Genomic DNA, 20,551 nt, shown 5'->3' with positions numbered 1-20,551 from the left:
TATTTTTATGGCTTAAGTAGGAAGCATGAAATTGTGACTTTTGCAGTTCCACTGAAAGCTGCTCCAGTCATCTTGTTCTTCCATTCCTTATGTCCTTCTCCTACTGACGTTGTGTGGCCGCTAGATGGCAGTCAACCACCACACCTCACCAGCCAGAATCCCCCCCCCCCCCCAGTTCTTTCCATCAACAAAATATTTCATTTTCCTAAAGAGGGTAGGGCAGGTAAGAAGCAAGTAAATGTGTTTCTTTTATTCATGCACCAAGCAGAGTTCTTACATTAAGTAATGCATGAACGTATTATCGCTGCTTTGAGACTAGCTGTTTGTTTCCAATTGCAGCTCCAGAATGACTCAGATCAAACAGTGGATAGCATGAGTTGCGTGCACAGGCCCCTTAAGAGACCCCCCCCATCTCGAAAGAGCTCTTTGTGTTACTAAAGTGGTGTGTTCAAGTTGTCAGAATCAGAGACCCACTTTTTAGGTGCAAAGTGCTGTCATTTAATCTTCTCTATCAGTTTAAACCAGTAGCGTTAAACCTTTGCAGGCCTGGAAACAACTTTTTGCCCCAATCTGCAACATAACACCTTTGTGTACTTTTTTCTACCGTATCAGTCCATCTTTCAACTGTCCAGTGCAGAAAAGGAATGGGTGGTTGTGCTTGCAAGTATGCTCTTCCTTGGGCTAGGATACAACCCATTTGTTGCAACATACCAGTTGACAGCCAGTGGTTTAAACAGTAGCAAACAAAATGATCACGGAAGTCTTGCCATCCCAAAGGATCTACTTGATAGAAGCGCTGTGTTTGTCAATATCCCAGTAGGTTTTGAGCCACAGGCTTCTCAGCTGAAATAAAGGGAGGGTCACACATTTCTAAACTCCCAAGGAATAGCCCATGAGTTGAAATACACTGAGATCATGTAAACTTAATCTGATAAGGATGTTTGGATGCTAAGGTTCATTGTCTTCCTTCAGCTGAACATCAGGAAAAACTTTCTGACTGTAAAAGCAATACGGCAATGGAACCAATTACCTGGGGAGGTGGTCAGCTCTCCCACACTGGAGGCATTCAGGATGAGGCTGGACAGCCACCTGTCAGGGATGCTCTGGGATTCCTGCATTGAGCAGGGCGTTGGACTCAATGGTCTTATAGGCCCCTTCCAACCCTAGTCATCTATGATTCCCTGCAGAAGGTGATGAAACAAGGAGGCAAGGGAAAGGAATCCAAATTCACTGTGTTTCCCCAACTCCGATATAAAGTAATCACATATCAAAGTGCTGAGGTTCTTCAGGACTCTTAGCACTTGAGGCTACCACACATTTGTCGAACAGAGCATCCTCCTTAACTCAGGGCATCTTTGGCCAAGGCAGATGGCAAACACATCTTCGCTACTGTGTGTACCCATGGCAGAGAGCCACAGACCCTCCCAGTTTCCTGCTTGTAAGATTCACATAGATGCTTTGTATCTTTTTTTTAATTTAAAGTGCAATGGGTGAAATGCACTTTAACATATCTTTTGTTATCTTTCATGCCACTCCAGAATGTAATATCCTGCTCAACCCAATAAGAGCTAGACAGAGCAAAGCTTTTTGTAAACTGCCTCTGAGTGCATGTCTTCACTCGGCCTCGAGCTCCTTTCTGCCTTAGAAAAGGCCTGACCCCATTTACTAGGGAGGCATAACAACTTTCTGTCGAGAAAAGGATGACTTTTATGTCGAGACCTGGATGTTTGATGAATCACCCTTATAAGTCAATTCGGCAACTCAGAAATGTGAAATCATCATCTGCTATTGCACTCATGTCGTGGTTGTGGGCTTCCCAGAGGCATCTGTGTGAACAGAAGGCTAGAACAGATAGGCCTTCAGTCTGATCCAGCACGGCTCTTCTTGTGTACCCCAAGCAGTGTTCCAGGAGGGCCTCCAGTGGTCTGAGAAAGTGCTGCCCCCCAGTAAGCCATCTTCCCCACACTCTCATCGACTTCATGCCTGCTTCTCACTGTGGGCCGCTTTTTAAACAGGATCGTGCGCCAAACAGCTCAGGGTCTTGTGTGTGTGTTTTTAAAATAGAAGTTGGCAGAAATTCCGTAGTGCGTGCACAAATACATTGCTGCCGGTGTGTTACTGGGGAAGTCCACAGCGTTAGACCTGTACCAGTGGTTTGATTCACTGGGTACAAGCTGATGATTTCAGACAAAGTTAAATGTATACTGGCATTGAATGGTTCTCTTGTAGCAAAGCTACCCAGGTCCCAGCTCAGGAGCTAACGCTGCGATAACCAAATAATTCCAGGGGATTAAGAGTTTGCAGTAATTACTCCTGTGGGGATTTAGGGGCTTGTATTTTTAGCTTTAGCTTTTGTGTCTGCCTTTTACATTAAGTAACACAATCCAGAGCAGTGGAGCAGGCTCTGTCACAGGGCCAGACGTTTTGGCATGGGTCCTCCGAAACCCCGAGCGAGCTTCAGCTTCCGACGTACTTTCTGGCCCGGTGCCCCGCAGCTGTTGCAGTGCTGGTGGTGTACGCTATCGGTCAGAAGCAGCAGCTTCCTCTAAAATGTGCTGTCCTCCGCCCTTCTAGCGTGGACCACTGGTGTGTGTGTGTTGCGTGCTCAGAGCATTTGAAAAACGAGCTACGCCTGGTGCTAAGCACCCACAACTATCTTCGTCGCAAATAATGGCCTTTAATTGCCACACTTAGCTGGTATCGGATACCGCAATTGGAGACGGCGCTTTAAATAAGCCACAGGTGGCCTGCTGCTTCGGGAGTCACCACCTGCGTGCCACCATGTCGATTTGCGCTGGGTGCCCCGGTATCATCCGGTTTGCGTTTGGAGGCTGGCTGGCTGGCTAAGTGCATTTGCAGGTGGTTTCCAGGGGATCTGCCGCCTGTTGTTTGGATTTGATTAATCGGCACTGAGGGAGAGGAGGAAAAGGGCATCGGCATGGCTGCCTATGGAAAAGTAAAGCAGCCTTCCAAATTAACAGGGGAAATTCAGAGCGGCAAGAGGTTGCCAAAAATGTGGCCTCTTTCCCCAAACCCCAACAGGAGGAGAGGGGGAGAGGGCTATTCTGGAGGATTTCCGCCAGGGTGGCAGCTAAGACTGTCTCTCCTCCCTGCTTCCCTGCAGCCAGTGTTGATCTCCCCATCAGGATCAAGCCCTCTGATCTTGTTTGTTTGCTCCAAACACTATCCAAGCATGGGAAGGCTCGGAGCATGTGAACAATAGCTGGGAAATTATCAGCAAGAACCATGGTGTAACCAGCTTGCCTTTTCTGTGCATGTCGCCCATTTATCCTTCGCACCACAGAGCCGCCTCTCGTGTTCTGCTTTGGATTTTTCAGACCCCCCTGTTTTCTGTCATCCTCACTTGTTAGTTCTTGACCTCCTCACCCAAACCCCATCTCAACCCTCATCCTAATAGATTAGCTTCTTGGCAGAGAGTGTACCATTTCTGTACAGGGCCTAGCACATGTCGTGGGTGTTAAAGCCCTCCCTCTTTTGAAGGCAGCCGCATGCATTTCAGCGTAGCTGGGAGACTAAGTAATGTGAGGAAGCAGCTGGGCGTTGCTGCAAAGACCTGTCTTGTCCAGATCAGAGATCTGTCTCATCCAGTGTTCTCTTTCCAACAGTGGTCAACTTTTGGTAAGCTCCCCTCCTGAGTGTAGGAGGGAGCAGCCGTCTGGCTTAGCAAGTCTTGCCCCATCTAAGCAGATAATCGTAGCCCAGGTTTAGTTTTGTTTTTAAGTCTTCTGCCTTTCCACCCTGTAATCGTTCTGCTGCATGACCTCTTAAAGTAGATGCTGTCGAGGCTCCAGCAGGTGTCACTGTGTGGCTATCTTTTATTTTCACTTGGATGAGTGAAGACACTGCTGAAAGGCACACCATCCTTCACGGGGCTGAACTACCTGTTCTAAGTGGTACAGGTCTGTCATTGAAAACAGCAGCCTCTCCTCAGGATCTCTCTCTTCCTTCTCCATAACATACAGCCTTTCCCAGCCAGGTGCCCTCCAGGTGGTTGGACTGCAGCTCGCATCATTTCCAGCCAGCTTGGCCATGGAGTGATGGAAGTTGCAGACTTGTGGTCCAACACATCTGTTGGGCAAGGGTGGTTTAGTACAACGTACTCAGCCAGTTGTGTGGAGTTGGGCCAGGGAATCATGCAGCATCATAACTCCAGGATACAAGGTAAATTGGCATGCACAATATTGGTCTGTGGGGGGTGGGGGGATGGGGGCTGACTCTACCCAGGGCTGTGAGCTTTGGCAGAAAGCCCACAGTTCTGTTAACGTGGAGTTCCCCACCCCCCAAATACAATAGTTCAGAATTGAATTTTTCCACAATAAAATGTATGGGGTTCATTTTGGATTCCAACCTGTTTTCTTTTTCTTCTTGCAGCAACAGGACTGATAGGAGGCGTGGTGCAAGCTGGATCGACACCATCCTCCTCTCAAGAAGCAGGAGGCAGCCAGCAGGCTCAGATGCAGGAGCAGGTTGTCTCAGAGACTGAAACTCAGGAACTGAAACAGGTGCGTCGAGGGCAGCTCAAGCCGAAGCCAGAGTGGGCAAGCTAAGTGCTCAGTCTGCACCATGGTCCTTCACACAGAAACCTTGACTGACCATGTTTCTGTTTTCCATTTAGTGGCTTCACCCTTTCTTGCTATGTAAAGCACTGAGGGGACACAGCTGGGTGGGATATGGGTTTCTATCCCTACCTGTATTAACCAGGTAGCATCTGGCCAGTTCTGTTCTGAGCAGAAGGAGATATGAAGGCCTGGGAAAACCAGAAAAAAAATGGGGAAAAAGCATTGTTTTTCCCCAGGACAAAAATAGTCCCTAGGGGAAAAAAGAGGTTTTCAGTTTTCTCATTTTTTTTTTTTTTTACACCCGCCCTTGCCATCTCTACGCAGGAGAAATTGGAAGTAGAAATACTTGCTTCTCGCAAATCATAATTAACACAGGTTCACCAAAAGCATCAGAATGTATTTAAAAGCGAATGAAAACTGCAGGCTGCAACCAAATGTTTAGCTTAGGTAAACTAATGTGAAATCCATCTCACTACTGCCACCTGTACACCTGCCCTGCGCTTTCGGCATTCTTCTCTGGCATTCCTGCCTCTTGGCCCCTGGCTCATAATTGCCCAGCCTCCAGTACTCTCTGACAGGTTCGCTCCCTTCCAGCCAACAGCTCACTGCCTCTCCTGTCCCTTAAAGCCGTGTGACATTTTTCCACAGCCTCCCTTTCCTCAGCTTGAGGATATGACGCTTACTTCCTGTAATAGAGGCAAGGGCCACAGCACAAAGTAGGGGTGGGCAACTGATGTTTTGGCCTACAACTGCAATCATCCATCACCAATGGCTTTGCTGGCTAGGACTGATGGGGGTTGTAGGCCAAAATATCTAGATGGCCACAAGTTGCCCACCCTAGGCTCAAAGCAAACAAAAGCACCCTCAGGCTGGGCTCTAGGCGTTTCGTTGCCCCTTCCCATGTTGGAACTATGCTGTCAGGAGCGCCCTAGCTGCCTCTTGCAGTCCCCACCAATAGCCAAGTCAGGACACAGACGACGAGGAATTCTTTCCGAGACTTTATTCCTTTATTACTTTATGACTCTTTCAAAATACTAGTCACTAGTGTCAAAGCAAGGAACAACACTGGGGAAAGATAGCAGAGTAGCCTAAGTTCCAGGTAAGGCAGTTGATCCCCGTTTGAAAGAGAGTCACTTGAAGACCTAGAGCTTATGGGCTAGGGAGAGATCCTCCCTCTTTCCCTTGGGTCCTCGGGACGTGACTGTTGTTTTAGCGCCAAACGAGCAGAGCACCTCCTTTAATCGCCCTCCATCTGTCATTGCTCCCTGCGTCTGCGCCGAGTGTCCAGCAAGCCCCCCTCCAGCGCTCTCTCACTGCCAGGGTCACTATCTCTCCCAGGAATGCTGGCAGGAGGAATCTCTGCCAGCTGCTGTGCTTGTGAGAGATGAGCGAGCTCCTCTCCCACGGATTGCTGTTCCTCCTCAGAATCAGAACTGCTCTGGGGCTCTATTCGCTCAGTTTCCACTCTGACATATGCATGCAGAATGCAGCCTTCACTTACTAGAACAGCCATCCCCGACTTGGTGTCTTCCAGATGTGTTGGACTGTAATTCCCACCATTCCCGGCCAACATGGCTAATTATTCCCAGTAGGCATGCTGGCTAGGAATGATGGGAATTACAGTCCAACACATCTGCAGGGCACCAGGTTGGGAAACACTACCTAATGTAAAAGCATGTTATCTTTCGAACTCAAACTCTGTTCAGCTGGAGCTGAAGTGGTGGTACTTCCTTTGAGTGAGCGTCCCTCGTTTTGGGTGGGCTAATCTGTGCTAACCACAAAACAAGGGAGTGTTACTTGGGCTCCTGAGATACTGGAGGTGGCTTTAGATTCCCGGGGGAAAAAAACGTGCCAGTGAGATTTGGTCATCCAGGGCTTTGTGATGACTTTTCAGGCTATTAATGCTCTTGTCAAAGGAGAGGTTCACATTACAGCCTCGGAGTTCTTCTGTGGGTCAGATTCAAATCCAAGCCAGAGAAGCATTCCCAGCTTAACCCCTCCTCGGATCCTAGATCCTCCCCAGCCTCTTCTCCTTGAGCCCCATGGCTGGGCAGGCAGCAGGGAGAGCGAAGGAGGGAGGTCTCTTCTCTCTCTGGCAGTTGGTGCACTGCGTAGCTCCCTGCCAGGTTGGAAGGTGTCAGTGGCTCTCTGGAAATGTTCATTTCCCCCAAGGGCCCCTGGGGTCCTTCGGTCCATTGCTCTGTGTAGCCAGAGAGGAAAAGGAGGCAGAGAATTCCCTCTCCCCGTGGCTGGAACACTAGTACTGCCACCACCACCCTAGCCAGTAATTGGGGTTTAAAGGGAAGGGGATTCAGGAGGACTGGATGGAAGGCAGGGTCCTGGGGGCTTTGTGAGTGGTGGCTATGCAAATTTGGCTCAAAAACAGGCCAAGCTACTGTTGGGTTTGGCGAGAGGTTGGTCAGCTGATGTTTGAGCCAAAGCCAGTGTGAGTCACCATGGGTGGCTCAGTCATATCTAAAATCAGTAGAGCAGGAATAGGCAAGCTGGTGGCCTCTAGACGTGGCTACAACTCCCCTACGCCCCAACCTGCATGGCCGATGATCGGGATGATGGGAGTTGAAGTCCCAAACATCTGGAGGGCGCCAAGCTGCCTACCCTGTGATAGAAACTCCGCATGGCCGCTTGAAGTGGCAGCTCTAATCATGGAGCTTTTAAGCCGGTCGTGCCTTTGCCTTTTACAACGTCATAATTGCCAAGGCAGAAAACACACCTTTTGCCTCGTACGGGAGGCAGGGTTCTCAAGAGTCTGGTGGCCACACTTTGGCACACGGGCCCCCATTTTGCACTTAAGTAGCTCAAAGCTGCCAATCGCCCGACAGAGAAGTCCTGCCATTGTTTGGGAGAGCCTTGCCTTGATGTGCTGTTGGAGGCAGGGCGGAAGAACAGGCGTGATTGGCAGAGAGAGGGTGTGTCTTCACTGACACCCAGGCTGTGGTGGCTGACTACAAGCTAGCAGTGCAGCACCTGTTAGGTGTCCTCAGATCCAGAGTTTTCCTTTACTGGAGGCAATGAGATGCCAGGAGATGAGACGAGGTGCAAGGGACGTTTGCAGTGAGTGTTGATGGGTGCCCTCCCCTCTTGCTGGAAGGCAGAGCCTCGTTCTAGTGTCCACATGTGCAGCTGTCGATTGAGCAATTAAGGCAAGAGCCCTACTTCCAACAATATTCCAACACTTTTGGACATGTTTCTACAAAACTAGGCTATACAATGTACTTTCAGCATTTAAAGGAATCATTCTACTGGAAACAAATCTCACTATATCTATATCTATCTATATATATCAATCAGGAATGGGCGGATTCCTAACTTTACAAATCTAACTTTACCTTGGCTTTCCTTCGATGGCTGTGTGTATAGATAGCAAGATGTTGGAGGTGAACGGCCTTTGGGTAACTGCACATGAAGCTGTGCTGAGAAATTGGTTTAAAGAAAGGAATTTGGCAAAGCTTTTCACAAAAGCTGTACGAAGAAGTGTCCAACCATTCTTGACTGATTATTTATTATTACATTCATATCCCGCCATTTTTCCTCTTGCAAGGAACCAAAGGCGGCTTACATGGTCCTTCTCACAACAGCTCTATCAGGTAGGTTAGGCTGAGAGTCGGTGACTGGCCCAAAGTCACCCAGTGAGCTTCATGGCTGAGCGAGGATTAGAATCTGGATCTCCTGAGTCCCACTCCAATGCTGTAAGCACTACACCATACTGGCTCTCTTTGCAATTATCTTTGCAACTGATCAATTAGGTGGTGGTAAAATCGTGGCATTCAAACTTTCAGATAACCCTTTTCACATCAAGGAAACCACTACACATCTACCAAGTGTTCTGGGACACACCCTCAGTACATGTTGAACTCCGGCCAGGCAAGGTGTGTTGGGCTGCCCTATTTCCCCATCTATCTTGAGTGTTTGATTTAGAACAGGGGTTGGCAGAAGGTAGACTTCCAGATATTTTGGACTTCAACTCCCAGAAGCTCCTGCCAGCGTAGCCAATGGTCAGGAACGCGGAGAATTGAAATCCAAAACATTTGGAGATCTTCCTTCTGCCCATCCTTGATATAGAATACAGTCACCACCTTTGGCTGCAAGGGAAGACTGGTAGTGGAGGAGAAGTGGTCTTTTAGGAAAGCTTGTCCACCATTACTGATTTTCCTTATTGAGGATGTCAGGAGCTCCCTGGCGGCCTCTTACAGTAGACTCCAATAGCCAACTCAAGACACAGACAAAAGGATTCTCTTCAAAGCTTTAATCCTTTTACAACTTAATGACTCTTTCAGATGCTAATCACCAGCGACTAAAGCAAGGAACAGCAGAGTGGCCTAAGCTTCGAATAGGCAGTTGATCCCCATTTGAAAGAGAGTCACTTGAAGACCCAGAACTTATGGGCTAGGGAGAGATCCTCCCTCTTTCCCTTGGGTCCATGGGAGGCGGCCGTTGCTTGCGCGCCAAACGGGTGTTACGCCTCCTTTCCGTACCCTCTATCGCTTGTCGCTCTCTGCGTCTGCGTTGAGCATCTAGCAAGCCTCGTTCCTGCACTTTCTCACTGCTAGGATCACTATCTAACTCAGGAATGCCGGCAGGAAGAATCTCTTCCAGCTGCTGTGCCTGTGAGTGATGAGCTGGCTCCTCTCCCACGGATTGCTGATCCTCCTCAGAATCAGAACTGTTCTGGGGCTCTATGGGCTCAGTTTCCACCCTGACAGAGGAGTCCTGATAAATTACGGAGGAACCCCAGGGGATGCAGCTTTCAAAACGGTGGATTGAGAAGAGAGAATCCTTCTCATTAGATCTGGAAAGTCATCTGGGTGCTTGAACCTGACATTGCCAGGATGTCAGTGTAGACTCCACGTTTCTATTAAAAGCTCATTCTGAGGGATGAGGGATTCTCTTGGGAGCGTTCTGTTAGCTTGTCTATACATTTTGGGAAGGGGCCCCTGTTGAGTTTCTGTGGTTGTGCCTCTGTCTACCAATTACCCAGAGTTGACATAATGTCAGTGAAGGTGGGAGGAGATGGGATAATATTAGCTTGAGGGCTGTGGTTGACGAGAGGGGGGAGAGATCTTGTTCGCCAGACTTGATTTGGCAAAATAAATCCAGTGTGCTCTTATTTCCATTTTGTTAAAAAAGAATCTGCCCAAGAACTACTGTTGTCACATCTGCAGACCATAAAGACTTGGGGATGGAGATCCTCAGTGCTTTCCCCCACTGTCTTCTGGACCTTTCCACTTCCCTGTTAATATGGACCCACCCAGCTCTGTTTTCATGGACCACCAATTGGGGCACGACTTGTAAGGAAAATAGGGATGGTAACAGGAGCATCCCCCAGTATCTGCTTTATCAGTTTGCCTGTGCTTTAGCCAAGTGAAACATTCCCAGAAGAAAATTGTGGTGGAGAATGGTTGGAGTTAGGGGCATGCTCCTCATGTGTATATGCTCTTTTATAATTGGAAGATGAAAAGCATTTTGCCTTTTATGACTCGAGGAATGACTGCGTGTGGGGAAATGTTGGTGTATGATGAGAAGGTGATCAATATTTATCTCCAGTGAAAAGATCTTGGGTATAAGGGCTGGGAAAACCTCTGCTGAAGTTTCTACAGAGCCAACCCCAGTCAACACAGAAAGTATGGGGCACATTCAAACAGTCATCCAATGTGGTCTAAAGCAGCACTCTTGTCTTATGGGTTGAGTTGATTGAAATTAACCAAGTGAACTGTTTTTGTTTAACCACACTTCTAAGTGACCTGTTTCATAGATCCAATAGTTCCCTTCTGATTAGTAAGGTCTTCCTAATGGCTAGCCATTACATGGTACCCCAGCATTTCTTGGGTGTTCGTTACACAGATGTGGCAAAAGTATTCTTACCATTCGGTTTTGTCTCCTAAAAAAGGCATCTGTTTTTACTGGGGATTGTCTCCTGTAATATTCAGCAATATTTAAAGCATTTTTTTTGGAGGAAGATTGTGGAGGAGGAGAGAGTGGGAGTTGTTGTCCAGCACATTGAGAGCACCAGGTTGGGGAAGGTGGATTTAAATTTTGGACTTGGCACAGAATTTGCTGTCATAGAGCAGACCCTGAAAGACCTAGCCAGGAGAAAGGGGTGCAAAATCTCTGGATAACTTAGATTGCAGTCCTACACACATTTACTTACAAGGGAGTGAGCCCCATTGAACACAGCAGAACTTACTTCTGAGTCAACACGTATAAGATTGCACTGGCACGATCATGCTGCTTTGGGGCTAAATGGGGCCATTTGGTGAATTCATTTAATTAGCTGGTTTGGATAACAGATGCTTTGATTAATGATAAATGATCAGATTTTGAGTAGCTGTCTACCTGATGTATGCTATCATGCTGTTCAATAAAATGAGGATTTCATTTCTGAACTGACTTATAAATCCTTCAGTACTCTGCCCAAATTAGGGCTTGGCAAAAAGGACACTGAATCTTTTAGCAAGCTGGCAGAACCCAGGCATCAGTGACTAGACATCTTGTCATCGTTTTACTCCTCCAAAATAGCCATCTCTCTCCTCCCTCCCTCCTAAAGGTTTGGCCCAGCCTTAGAGCCCTGTCATGTTTCCAAGTGGCTCTGAGATGGCCGTATCTAAGATGAAGCATGCAGAACCAGCTCAGCCCTCCTCAGAAGGCAAATCTCATGCATGCCCGAAGGAGCCCTAGTTTATAAACATGTTGGAAGAGGAGGAGTTAATTTTGCTGTTGTCAGACACTCTACTGGAAAATAAAGGGATTTAAAAGCCCCCCCCCTTTACTGCTGCCTGTGCCGCAGTTGCCTTTACATTGCAGAGAGACAAGGTAGTATGACAGAACAAAGGGAATTGGCGTTTTAGTGACTGAGACTTCAATACTATGCACGCATACCTGGGAGTAAGTCCACTGAACACAGTGGGCCTTACTTCTGAGGGACTGCATAGGATTGCACTGTAAGGAATCGTAAACGCTGTTTGTTCAGATGGAAATGTGTTAATTTTGCTTGGGATAAAAGCAGCGACAAAGCTTTATGTTTGTGTGTGAGAGTGCATGTGCTTATGCACATATAAATATGTTTCAAAACCAGCCAGATTTTCCTGGAACCAGGGTTGAGAGGATGCTCCATCTCCACAAATACTCCAAAGTGTAGACCAGGAGTGGGAAACATTTTTCATCCCAAGGGCTACATTTTCTGATGGGTAACTTTCCAGGGTCCAAAGCCCAAAGTGGGTGCAGCCAAAGTCACATGCCTCCTCCTCCCTCCACACTCCTCCATCCATCAACACACTCCAGAGAAAAGCTTCCCCACAAATCCAGGTCACAACCGGCAAGTTCTTTGAGTAACTTCAAACAGCTTTGGAAGGTGGAGGCGGGTGGAGCGCTGGTGATGACTGCTGAGCTTGTCCCATGGTTCCCCAAGCACTGGCAACCATTGAATGCCTTTGATGTTTCCCAAAGACCCCTGAGTGCTTCCTAGCACTAATGGGACAGAAAAACAACTGAGGAAGTGTGCGGAGGAAGGATGCGGGCAATAGGATGCGCAGTGAAGACATCGCCCGCCTGGCTGTGGAAAATGGGAGACTCATGAACCAAGAGTGGATGGTCAGGCGCTGACCTTACTCTTGCGCCATCCACCTCCTCCCGCTCCTGTCTTGTCCACCCTCTGAGGAGTGTGCCCAGTCTCCCTATTGCCTTCATTTAAGCTTGTTGAGCTGATGAGTAGAGCTGGGGTAGGCAGCGCACTTGGAACTGGGAACAAGGGAGATTAGAGTGGAGGCAGCTCTATTGCATAACCAGTCTGGCCAAATGCCTGGTGAAGCAGGGAGGCGGCGGGGATGGCTTGGGGAGACAGGCAGGGGCTGGATTGAATAGGCTGGCAGTCCACATTAGGCCTGCAGGTTTGGCGTTTCCTATCAGTCATAGAATCCTAGAACAGCAGGGTTGGAAGGGGCCTGTAAGACCATCGAGTCCAACCCCCGGTGTAGACCATGCCTTACTCCTTTGTGTCATACCTTGAAGTAAGACGAGGATTGAACTAGGTGGCTTTCTGGTTCACCATCTCCCGAGTCCTATAATATTGATTCTTAGATGATAGAATTGCCCAGTTGGTGCTGCCTGGTCCAGCAAATCAGCAGCAGCAGCAGCAGATTTACACATTCATCTCCCGTCCCCCCATTCCTGTGATCAATGAATTGCGCAATTCCATTATTTAGATCAGTCTTTAATTTATCTATTCACCTGGTTGCCATTGGTTAGAGTGTGGAATCCCCTCCAGCTGACTAAGCAAGTTAGCGAATGTGGGACAGAGGACTTTGCCCTACTTTCACCCGCACTCTCGTCTTCTGTGCTGGCCACAGAGGAAGGGGCTTCGCTTCTTCCACAACCATAATGGGAGCCCAGCAAGCTGGTGAGGGAGGGACACAGTTCTGTTTCTCCTTTGCCAATGCACTACACTTCTAGCCTGCCATTTTTTAAGTTGTTGTTGTTGTTATCCTGCTTTTTACTTATGAGTAAAAAGCAGGCAAGTAAAAAAAAAAAGTGACAGGCTAGAAACCCAGGGGCTTAGTAAGAAGGCTGATATCGATAAGTTTCGGTCTCTTGAACAGTGCCTTTTTTTGTATTTTATTCTGAGTAAAAAATCTGAAAGAGTTGGCAGGGGTGCATGCAAGGAGGGTGAAGAGTTGGTGCAAAACTGCTGATGAAACTTTTCAGCACGTGGTTCTGACAAGTGAATCTGTGTCTTCTCTTTAAAGATTCTCCGGAAGCTCAAGGGCCTGGCCTTGGAAACGGAGACGGAGCTGGAAAGGCAGGATGAAGCCCTCGACGTCATCACTGCTGCTGCAGATCGAGCCACAATGAACATTGACAAGCAGAACCGCAGAATGAAGAAACTAACATAGCAGCACAAGGAGCTGGTCACTAGTGTGCAGAGAATGCAGCTTGCCATGGAAGCCATACGATCTCTGACATTGTTGTTTGTATTCACTGCTGTAACTCTCAAAGAGGGGCTTGTGATAGTGAGTAGACAGTATCGAACAATGGAGGAGATTCGCGGAGGTCTCTTCTGAATTAAGGGAGTGTTGTGTTCAATGGTAGGGTAAAAAAGAACTTCATCTCCACTGTTGAATTGGTCAATGCTCTTGAGAATACTGTGTTGCATATTCATGGGCATCTTTGGGGAAGACAGATGTATACTCCTGTGGTGCAAGGGAATTAATAGAATTACGCACTGGTGTGTTGGAGAGCATTCTGAAGTGCGCTTGTGGAAATGAAGGCAAAGCGTGCCTTGCAGATCTCTCCCTTAATTGACCTGTTGTATGACTGATCTTAATTATTAACTATTTACATAGGACTTCTAGTTCACAGTGTCTTCATTTCAGAGAAGGAGTGACTGGCCTGTTTTGGGCTTAAACAGCATGTGATCAATGAATTGCTATAAGCCAATGTAGTTCTGAGAACATAGAAAGAGCCCTGCTGGATTGGACCCAAGGCCAATGTAAGCCAGCATTCTGCTTCCAACAGGGGCCATCTGGATGCTTCTGGAAAGCCCAGGAATAGGTAATGGACGCAAAAGCTTTTTGCTGTTGCTCATTTTTGGCATCTTACATTTAGAACTATACTGCCTCTGAACATGGAGGCCCAATTTAGCTGTCGTGACTAATAGTCATTGATAGAGCATCAACCCTCGATTTGCTTAATCCCTTTTGCAGGCCACCTAAGCTAGTGGCAATCACCTGTTGACTTTGTTAGATTGACCTGTTGGTTCCTTCCAGTGACCTCAAAGTGAAATCTCTCTTCTGTTTCTACTGCCTTTTCCGGATAGGTATTTCAGAGGCAAGGGGTGAGGCCACCCTCAGAAAAGCCAGTTTTCTATACCTGTGTAGCACCTTACAGATTGAAAATAAGTGAAAAGGGAATGACTGTAGATAATATTGGAACTTCATTGGTCCTATTTTATTAAAACCTATTTAGCTAAATATGATATAACAGACACATTCATCACACAAAAAATGGTTCATAGATTAAGTTTTAGAGGTGATGGAACATAGTACATTTTTTGTTGTTCTCTATGGTGTTCAACACAGTGGGTTATTGCTATTGTTCTGTATTTATTTTGGCATGGTTATGTGTATTGCGTCAAACTATTTTGAGTTCTAAAAGTTGAATGTACAGATACAGAATTATTAGCTCTGGAAACAGGACTCAGTGACAAGGTTGGAATCCAGAAGTATCATTTGGGCCCCAGGGCTGGATTAAATTATTTATTTGGCACCAGAATTTCAGTTTGGGTGAAATTGGAAGTTAAATTAGTATACTTCCTGTTTTTGCATTTCTGCTTGAAGATTTGATAGATTCACTGAAGTTTGTTACAGACAGTAATCTGTTTTTGTCCTAATTTAATCTTAATCTAATGTATATTGTTTGCTAATTGCAGTTGTAGAGCAAACTGCAGAAGAATAGTTTAAAGAAAACATAGTTCAGTGCCAAATTTTTGTGAAGTTTGTGTTTCAGTGAAGAAATGGCCATTTTAGCGTGAGAGGCCCTTGAAAAACCCTGCCTTGCACTCTTTCCCACATTTTTTCACACTTGTTAGTTCACAGTGGTTGTTATCTAAATCCGCTGCTGTTTCATTTTCTTAAATCAAAGGGATTATTTTACCGTGTGATTTCATGAGGCTGGCCCTACTCCTAGGCAGACTGAGATAGGGGGTGGGGAGCAGTGGCAAGGTGTTGATGGGCAGATCTGCATACCACCCAGCCTGCCCTGCACACTTTACGCTAGCCTGCTGACCTCAGTGGTGGAGAGTGTTGTTCTATTACCACCGTTTAAGATTTAACTGACAGTCCGGTTGGCTTTTGTACATGGAAAGGAGGAGGGCGTCATGTTGTCATTTGCCTCAGGCCAAGGCAACCACTGTGATCACATCTAACCATGGATCAGGTAGTGAGCGTGACAATGTCGTGGCATCACCCGGTTCATTGGTTTTGTTTCTGTAACAATATCCCTGTTGGCAAAGTCCTTGGCCCTCCCTCTAAATGTGGGGATGGGGGGTGGGCAAGAGGGAGTATATCCCATTGTCTATCCAACTGTGCTGATGCTCACTGTACCACTGGTTTTTGCTCTGCATGACTTTCACTGGGACCAGTTCTAACCACCATCACTGCACATGACTGTTGGAACAGTACGTGGATGGGTATGCACATTCCGTTGAAATTAATACAGTGTATATGGACAGCTTCCATATTCAGATGCTTCCATATTCAGATCTGGCTATTGGTGCCATCCGTTGGTGCTATTTTACTGTCAATGGGATGTTCATTCAGATAAGCATCTGTCATTACATTTCCATCCTAACTAATCAGCTGTGTGCATGACTGGATCAAGCCAAGAGAAATTGACCTGGTTGCTTCAGCAGTGGGGACACATCTCCTCTTGCCTTGCCCCCCTTTTGCAAAGGGATGTGGAAAATTGCTAAGGGGGGGGCTGTTTTGTGGAGGACAAAAATGTTAATGACACACCTCTCCTGAACCCGGTTTTTCCTCTGCACTAGAAAGTGCTTTGGCACCTTAGTGACTGGTTCATTGTGGCATGAGCTGTCATTCGGCCAGAGCCCAATTAATCAGTTATATAGTATGCCATTTTATTTACTTTGGCTGCAGTCCTATGCATATGTATCTGGGGGAGTAAGCCCCATTGAGCTCAGTGGAACTTACATGTGAGTAGACGCATATAGGACTGAGCTGTTGAAGCCATTTGATCTAATGATGTTTTTTGTAGCCAAGTGAACATGATGTAAGTGGATTTGATCTTCAGGTATAAGGTCTGATCTTTCTGGAATGTATTTAGTCAAGGGAAGGGGAATTTCTTCAATTCTTGGTGCTGTATGAGGCACTCATTATGAATTGCTTTACTCCAGCTAATGTGATTTTTGTTTCAGTTATACTAATTAAGTAGCAATGCCATTAAACATATTTGGAATGGCCTGCTGGGAATGCAACAAACCTTGGGCCAAGCACCCTTAAATCAGACCTCATAATGAAGCCAGATCATAACACTATCTTGTAAATTCTTAAATTGTGTTAATGCCCATTCCAGTTTCCCAAACTCTTAATTATTAGTTTACGGGTCTTTTGTATGCTACATCTGAGTCTCTTGGCATGCATTTGATACCCCAGGACACCTTTCTGTACATTGTAATATACAGGTAAGTTTTATGTGCAGTGCAGTAAATGATGCAGTCCAAATACTTCATTGGTGCTTTGTGTTATAAGTTACCTTTGTCCTAATGTGAGAAGAATTTGTGTTTACAAGACACTCTTATTTTGACTATTTAACATATTGTTCATAAGGATCACTTATATTTATGATCATGAGCCAAGCTTCCACAAGATCAAATTTACTTGCTTAGGCACACCTCCTCCCCGGCCCGAGTACTTGTCTAACATGTTACTAGTTCTGACAAGAGTGATCAAACGAATGATCACTCTTTTGTTTGGGCATATTTACCACCAATATAATGAACTGCTGCTGTATTGTGGCACGACAGTCACCAGTACTATATCTGATTAAGCTTTGCATGTAGGGATGCTGGAGAAATTCGAGACGGACTGAAATGAGCTCAAATTTCTAAGAATCCGGTCTGTGGAATCTACTCCGGAGCGCCCCCCTCAGGCTGTGCGGAGTCCGTGGGCTTTCGGATGATTTTTTTACTTTCCCGAAATTTACGCATATAAATCCGTAGAAAAATATGTACATTTCTGCTGAGGAAACATTGAATGGAATGGGGGACAATACGCTAAATGTTACGTACTGAGGTAAATTATGTAAATACTTACATAAATATTTACATAATTATTTGCGTATTTTTCTGCATGTTGAAAAAAATATTCGCATCCATCTGTGGGCGGATGACAATCCACAAATCACAGACAGAGCAGGTTTTACAGTCTGTACATCCCTATCTGCATGTGCCATATTTTGCAAGAGAGTGCCAATTTCCCATACAAAGTATGGGCAAGACATCTGGCAACATTGTAAGAAATGGGTGGTAGGGGTTGAGACCAGGAAGTAAATTCTACCATGTGGTAAGTTGTTAAGATGTTGAACTTGGTTGATCTGCTGCCATTTTGGCTTAAGTTTCTCTCCTTACTCAGCATGGATTGGAATTGCTAAAATGGTGGTGGGACTCAGTGGATATTGGGTGAGCTTCTTATACAACTATGCAGTTGCCTTAGATGGAAAGGCTTTGAAGATTCTAGAACTGGGGCAGAAACTGGTAATATCTGCAAAATCCAGTATATTACTCAAGATAAAACTGCCTTCTTGACAGTTTTAGGTTTCATAAATACTCATGTGGTTTGGGGAGAAAAAAATCGGAATGTATGTCTAAAATTCTGAAGGCATGAGTCAACTGAGTACTATACCCATTATTTTTTTGTTTCCCCATGACTTTGGTATTTGTTGCAAATTACAGTTACCATGATGCTGTTGTTCAGAAAAGAAAGAAAAGGTCTGGAAATTCTAGTGGACAGCATGGAAGCAAACTATAGACCATATGCTTGCTTCTCTCCCCTCTCTTGCAAGGGCTTCATTGTTTCAGAATTTAAAATCGGGTGGGAAAAAAGTACCCAATATTTCAGGAAATTAACTGAAAAGTATCAACAAATTGATGCCTGTGTGGGGGTTATTATTTTTAAAGGGAAAGTTTAGATGATTTTCATCCTATTAAAACAACAAAAACAAAATCCCCCCCCCCCATACTTGCATGTTGCAATTGAAATGGGTTAGAATAAATTATATTTAAGCAAATGTATCTAATGGTGTTACTGGAACCACAAATCAGTGTCGTTTTCCAAAGCTGAAATTACCTAGGCTGCCAGGTAATGATGCAAAATACAAGCCCATAGAAATGAACAGAAGTGGCAGCTTGCCTCTGTCTGCTAGATTGCATACAGTTGGATTGTACCAGCACACTGAATGTAGGAAAAGTGACTGTACATAGCACTTGCACTTTTGTTAGGTTACATTTACCTTCTGCCTTCTTCTTCTCTTTCAAAAAAAAGCCATTTTTTTTTTTTTAATTTTCAGGAATTGCATTTATTTTTTGCAAATGTTAATGATTTGATTTCAGTTCCTTAACTTTGGAGGGGGTGGCTGTTTGTCAAACATCCTGAGCTAGACTGTATCCAAGTCTGAATTTAGATGTTCAGTTGTCCCGTTGTAATGTGCTCCTTCCTGTTATTAAAATAGTGGAATATCTTGGAATGGTAGACTGTGTTTTGTCATAGAAATGCTTGCTGGTATTGGAGCACTTCTGGTATCGCACAGCCGTATTGAAGAATATATGCCTTGAGTGTCATGCTAACTCGTACAGGGATGTAAACTTGGCGTTCCCTCAACACAGTTCATGCAGGGTTTTCCCTCTCAGTTGTGTTCATGTAGGTAGTTCTTGTTCTGCCCAGAAGATCAAGGCAAATCTCAGATGAATTGTTCTCCTAACCCAAATTTAAATAAAGCCATTGCCATCCGTCTCTAGATTTCTCAAGCAGGGTTAGATGGCCTTCCCCCACCCCACCCGCCTCTGCTTACATCTAGGGATGTTTGGATTCTGTAAAATGCGTTCCGTCTGTGTTTCACGGATTGTCAGGTACCGTTCGTTTCGCAGTCCGCCCATCGACAGAATTGGATGGTTTTTTAGTTCCCAATTTTGTGCAATTGTGCATTTGCACAAATGTGCATGTGCAAAAATGCACACATTCCCCCGAAATACACAAAATCCCCCCAAACGTGCATTTTCACACTTTAGCCTATATATGGCTGGTTTTTACATTTTTTGTATATTTTTTACAACAAAATTTGTGCCAAAAAGTTAGAAAAATGGTCTGCAAGTTGGCAGAATCCACCCAACGGGAAAAGCCAGTCCGCTGCGGAATCCACTAGTCGGATTCATCAAAATCCAAACTCATATGGTTCCGCTGCAGGTTTCTCTGACATCCCTGCTTACATCCTGATACATCCCTGCCCATACTCCTTTGGCCTTCCAATTCTACCATCTTCAGCTATCCAAAGATCTCCTGCTCTCTCAAAGAACCCTGCCCTCTCTCCCTGGCTGCCCCTGATGCCTAGAACTGTCTCTCTTGGGGATGCCATCTCTCTTTCAGATGCCTCCTCTCTCTCTTCCTTCAAATAACCCATGTTTTTCAATAAAACCTTTGACACAACCCATATTCTACTGAAACCAAGCCTAAGCACACGTAACTGAAATAACTATTGTTCCATGTATCTGTTTCCCTCTCTACCCCCACTTCCCTCCCGTGTCAAATTTTAAATTGTTAAGCCCCTTGCAGTAGGGGCCTACCCTCTCAGCGCCTTGCACATGGATGATAATACATAAGTAATGCATCCACATTTGACCCATATCATGCATGCATGCTGAGTTGTCTGTGCCTAATACCTTTCCTGTTCTCCATAGTCCCACAGCACCATACATGGTACACCAAAGGGCTCAACGTATGCTGTGACCCTACAAGAGCAGAAAAGCTGCCAAGTCTACCACTGAGTGGAGACGCCACATTCCTAAGAATGTCTTTCTTTCTTTCTTTCTTTCTTTCTTTCTTTCTTTCTTTCTTTCTTTCTGCAAGTTTCTAGTCCTTACATCTGCAAAAATGCTGTAAAATGCGTGAGCAACACCTAGTGAGATTTCAGAAGCCAGAGTTGTGGGCAGAATAAGAATTCCAGTTGGGAATTCCAGTCCCAGTTGAGGGCAGGGCACAGATTCCCTGCATAGATCATTGTTTCTTCCCATGATTAGCAAAATCACAATAAACTCTGCAAAAATTACACAACTTTGCAGAGTTGCTACACATTGCAGAATTCCATTTTTCTTGGTGCAGAACCTGGCCCAGTTTTTTAAAGCACACACAGCACTGAAGATGCACAGTCAAACTTGCAGAGCAGGAATGTGCTGT

The 20,551-nt window shown here is 45.7% G+C and overlaps 1 protein-coding gene across 2 annotated transcripts in view; it reads left to right on the top strand.

The window, feature by feature from the left end:
• Positions 1-18,843, top strand: part of SNAP47 (synaptosome associated protein 47) — a 31,906-nt gene extending 13,063 nt beyond the window's left edge. Inside the window, exons 4-5 of one of the 2 annotated variants that reach the window (XM_084859488.1) lie at positions 4,393-4,523; positions 13,337-18,843. In XM_084859488.1, coding sequence (XP_084715614.1) covers positions 4,393-4,523; positions 13,337-13,483 — 278 coding nt within the window. In that variant the 3' untranslated portion in view covers positions 13,484-18,843. The remainder of the gene's footprint in view (positions 1-4,392; positions 4,524-13,336) is intronic. The other variant, XM_084859489.1, reaches the window with a different exon arrangement.
• Positions 18,844-20,551: the final 1,708 nt, after the last annotated feature.

This window comes from Heloderma suspectum, chromosome 5 (genome assembly GCF_057233095.1).
Source record: "Heloderma suspectum isolate Gila_16-S chromosome 5, 16-S_ref, whole genome shotgun sequence".
Taxonomy (NCBI): Eukaryota; Metazoa; Chordata; class Lepidosauria; order Squamata; family Helodermatidae; genus Heloderma; species Heloderma suspectum.
Note: the sequence above shows the minus strand (reverse complement) of the source record. Positions and strands in the feature narration are given on the sequence as shown.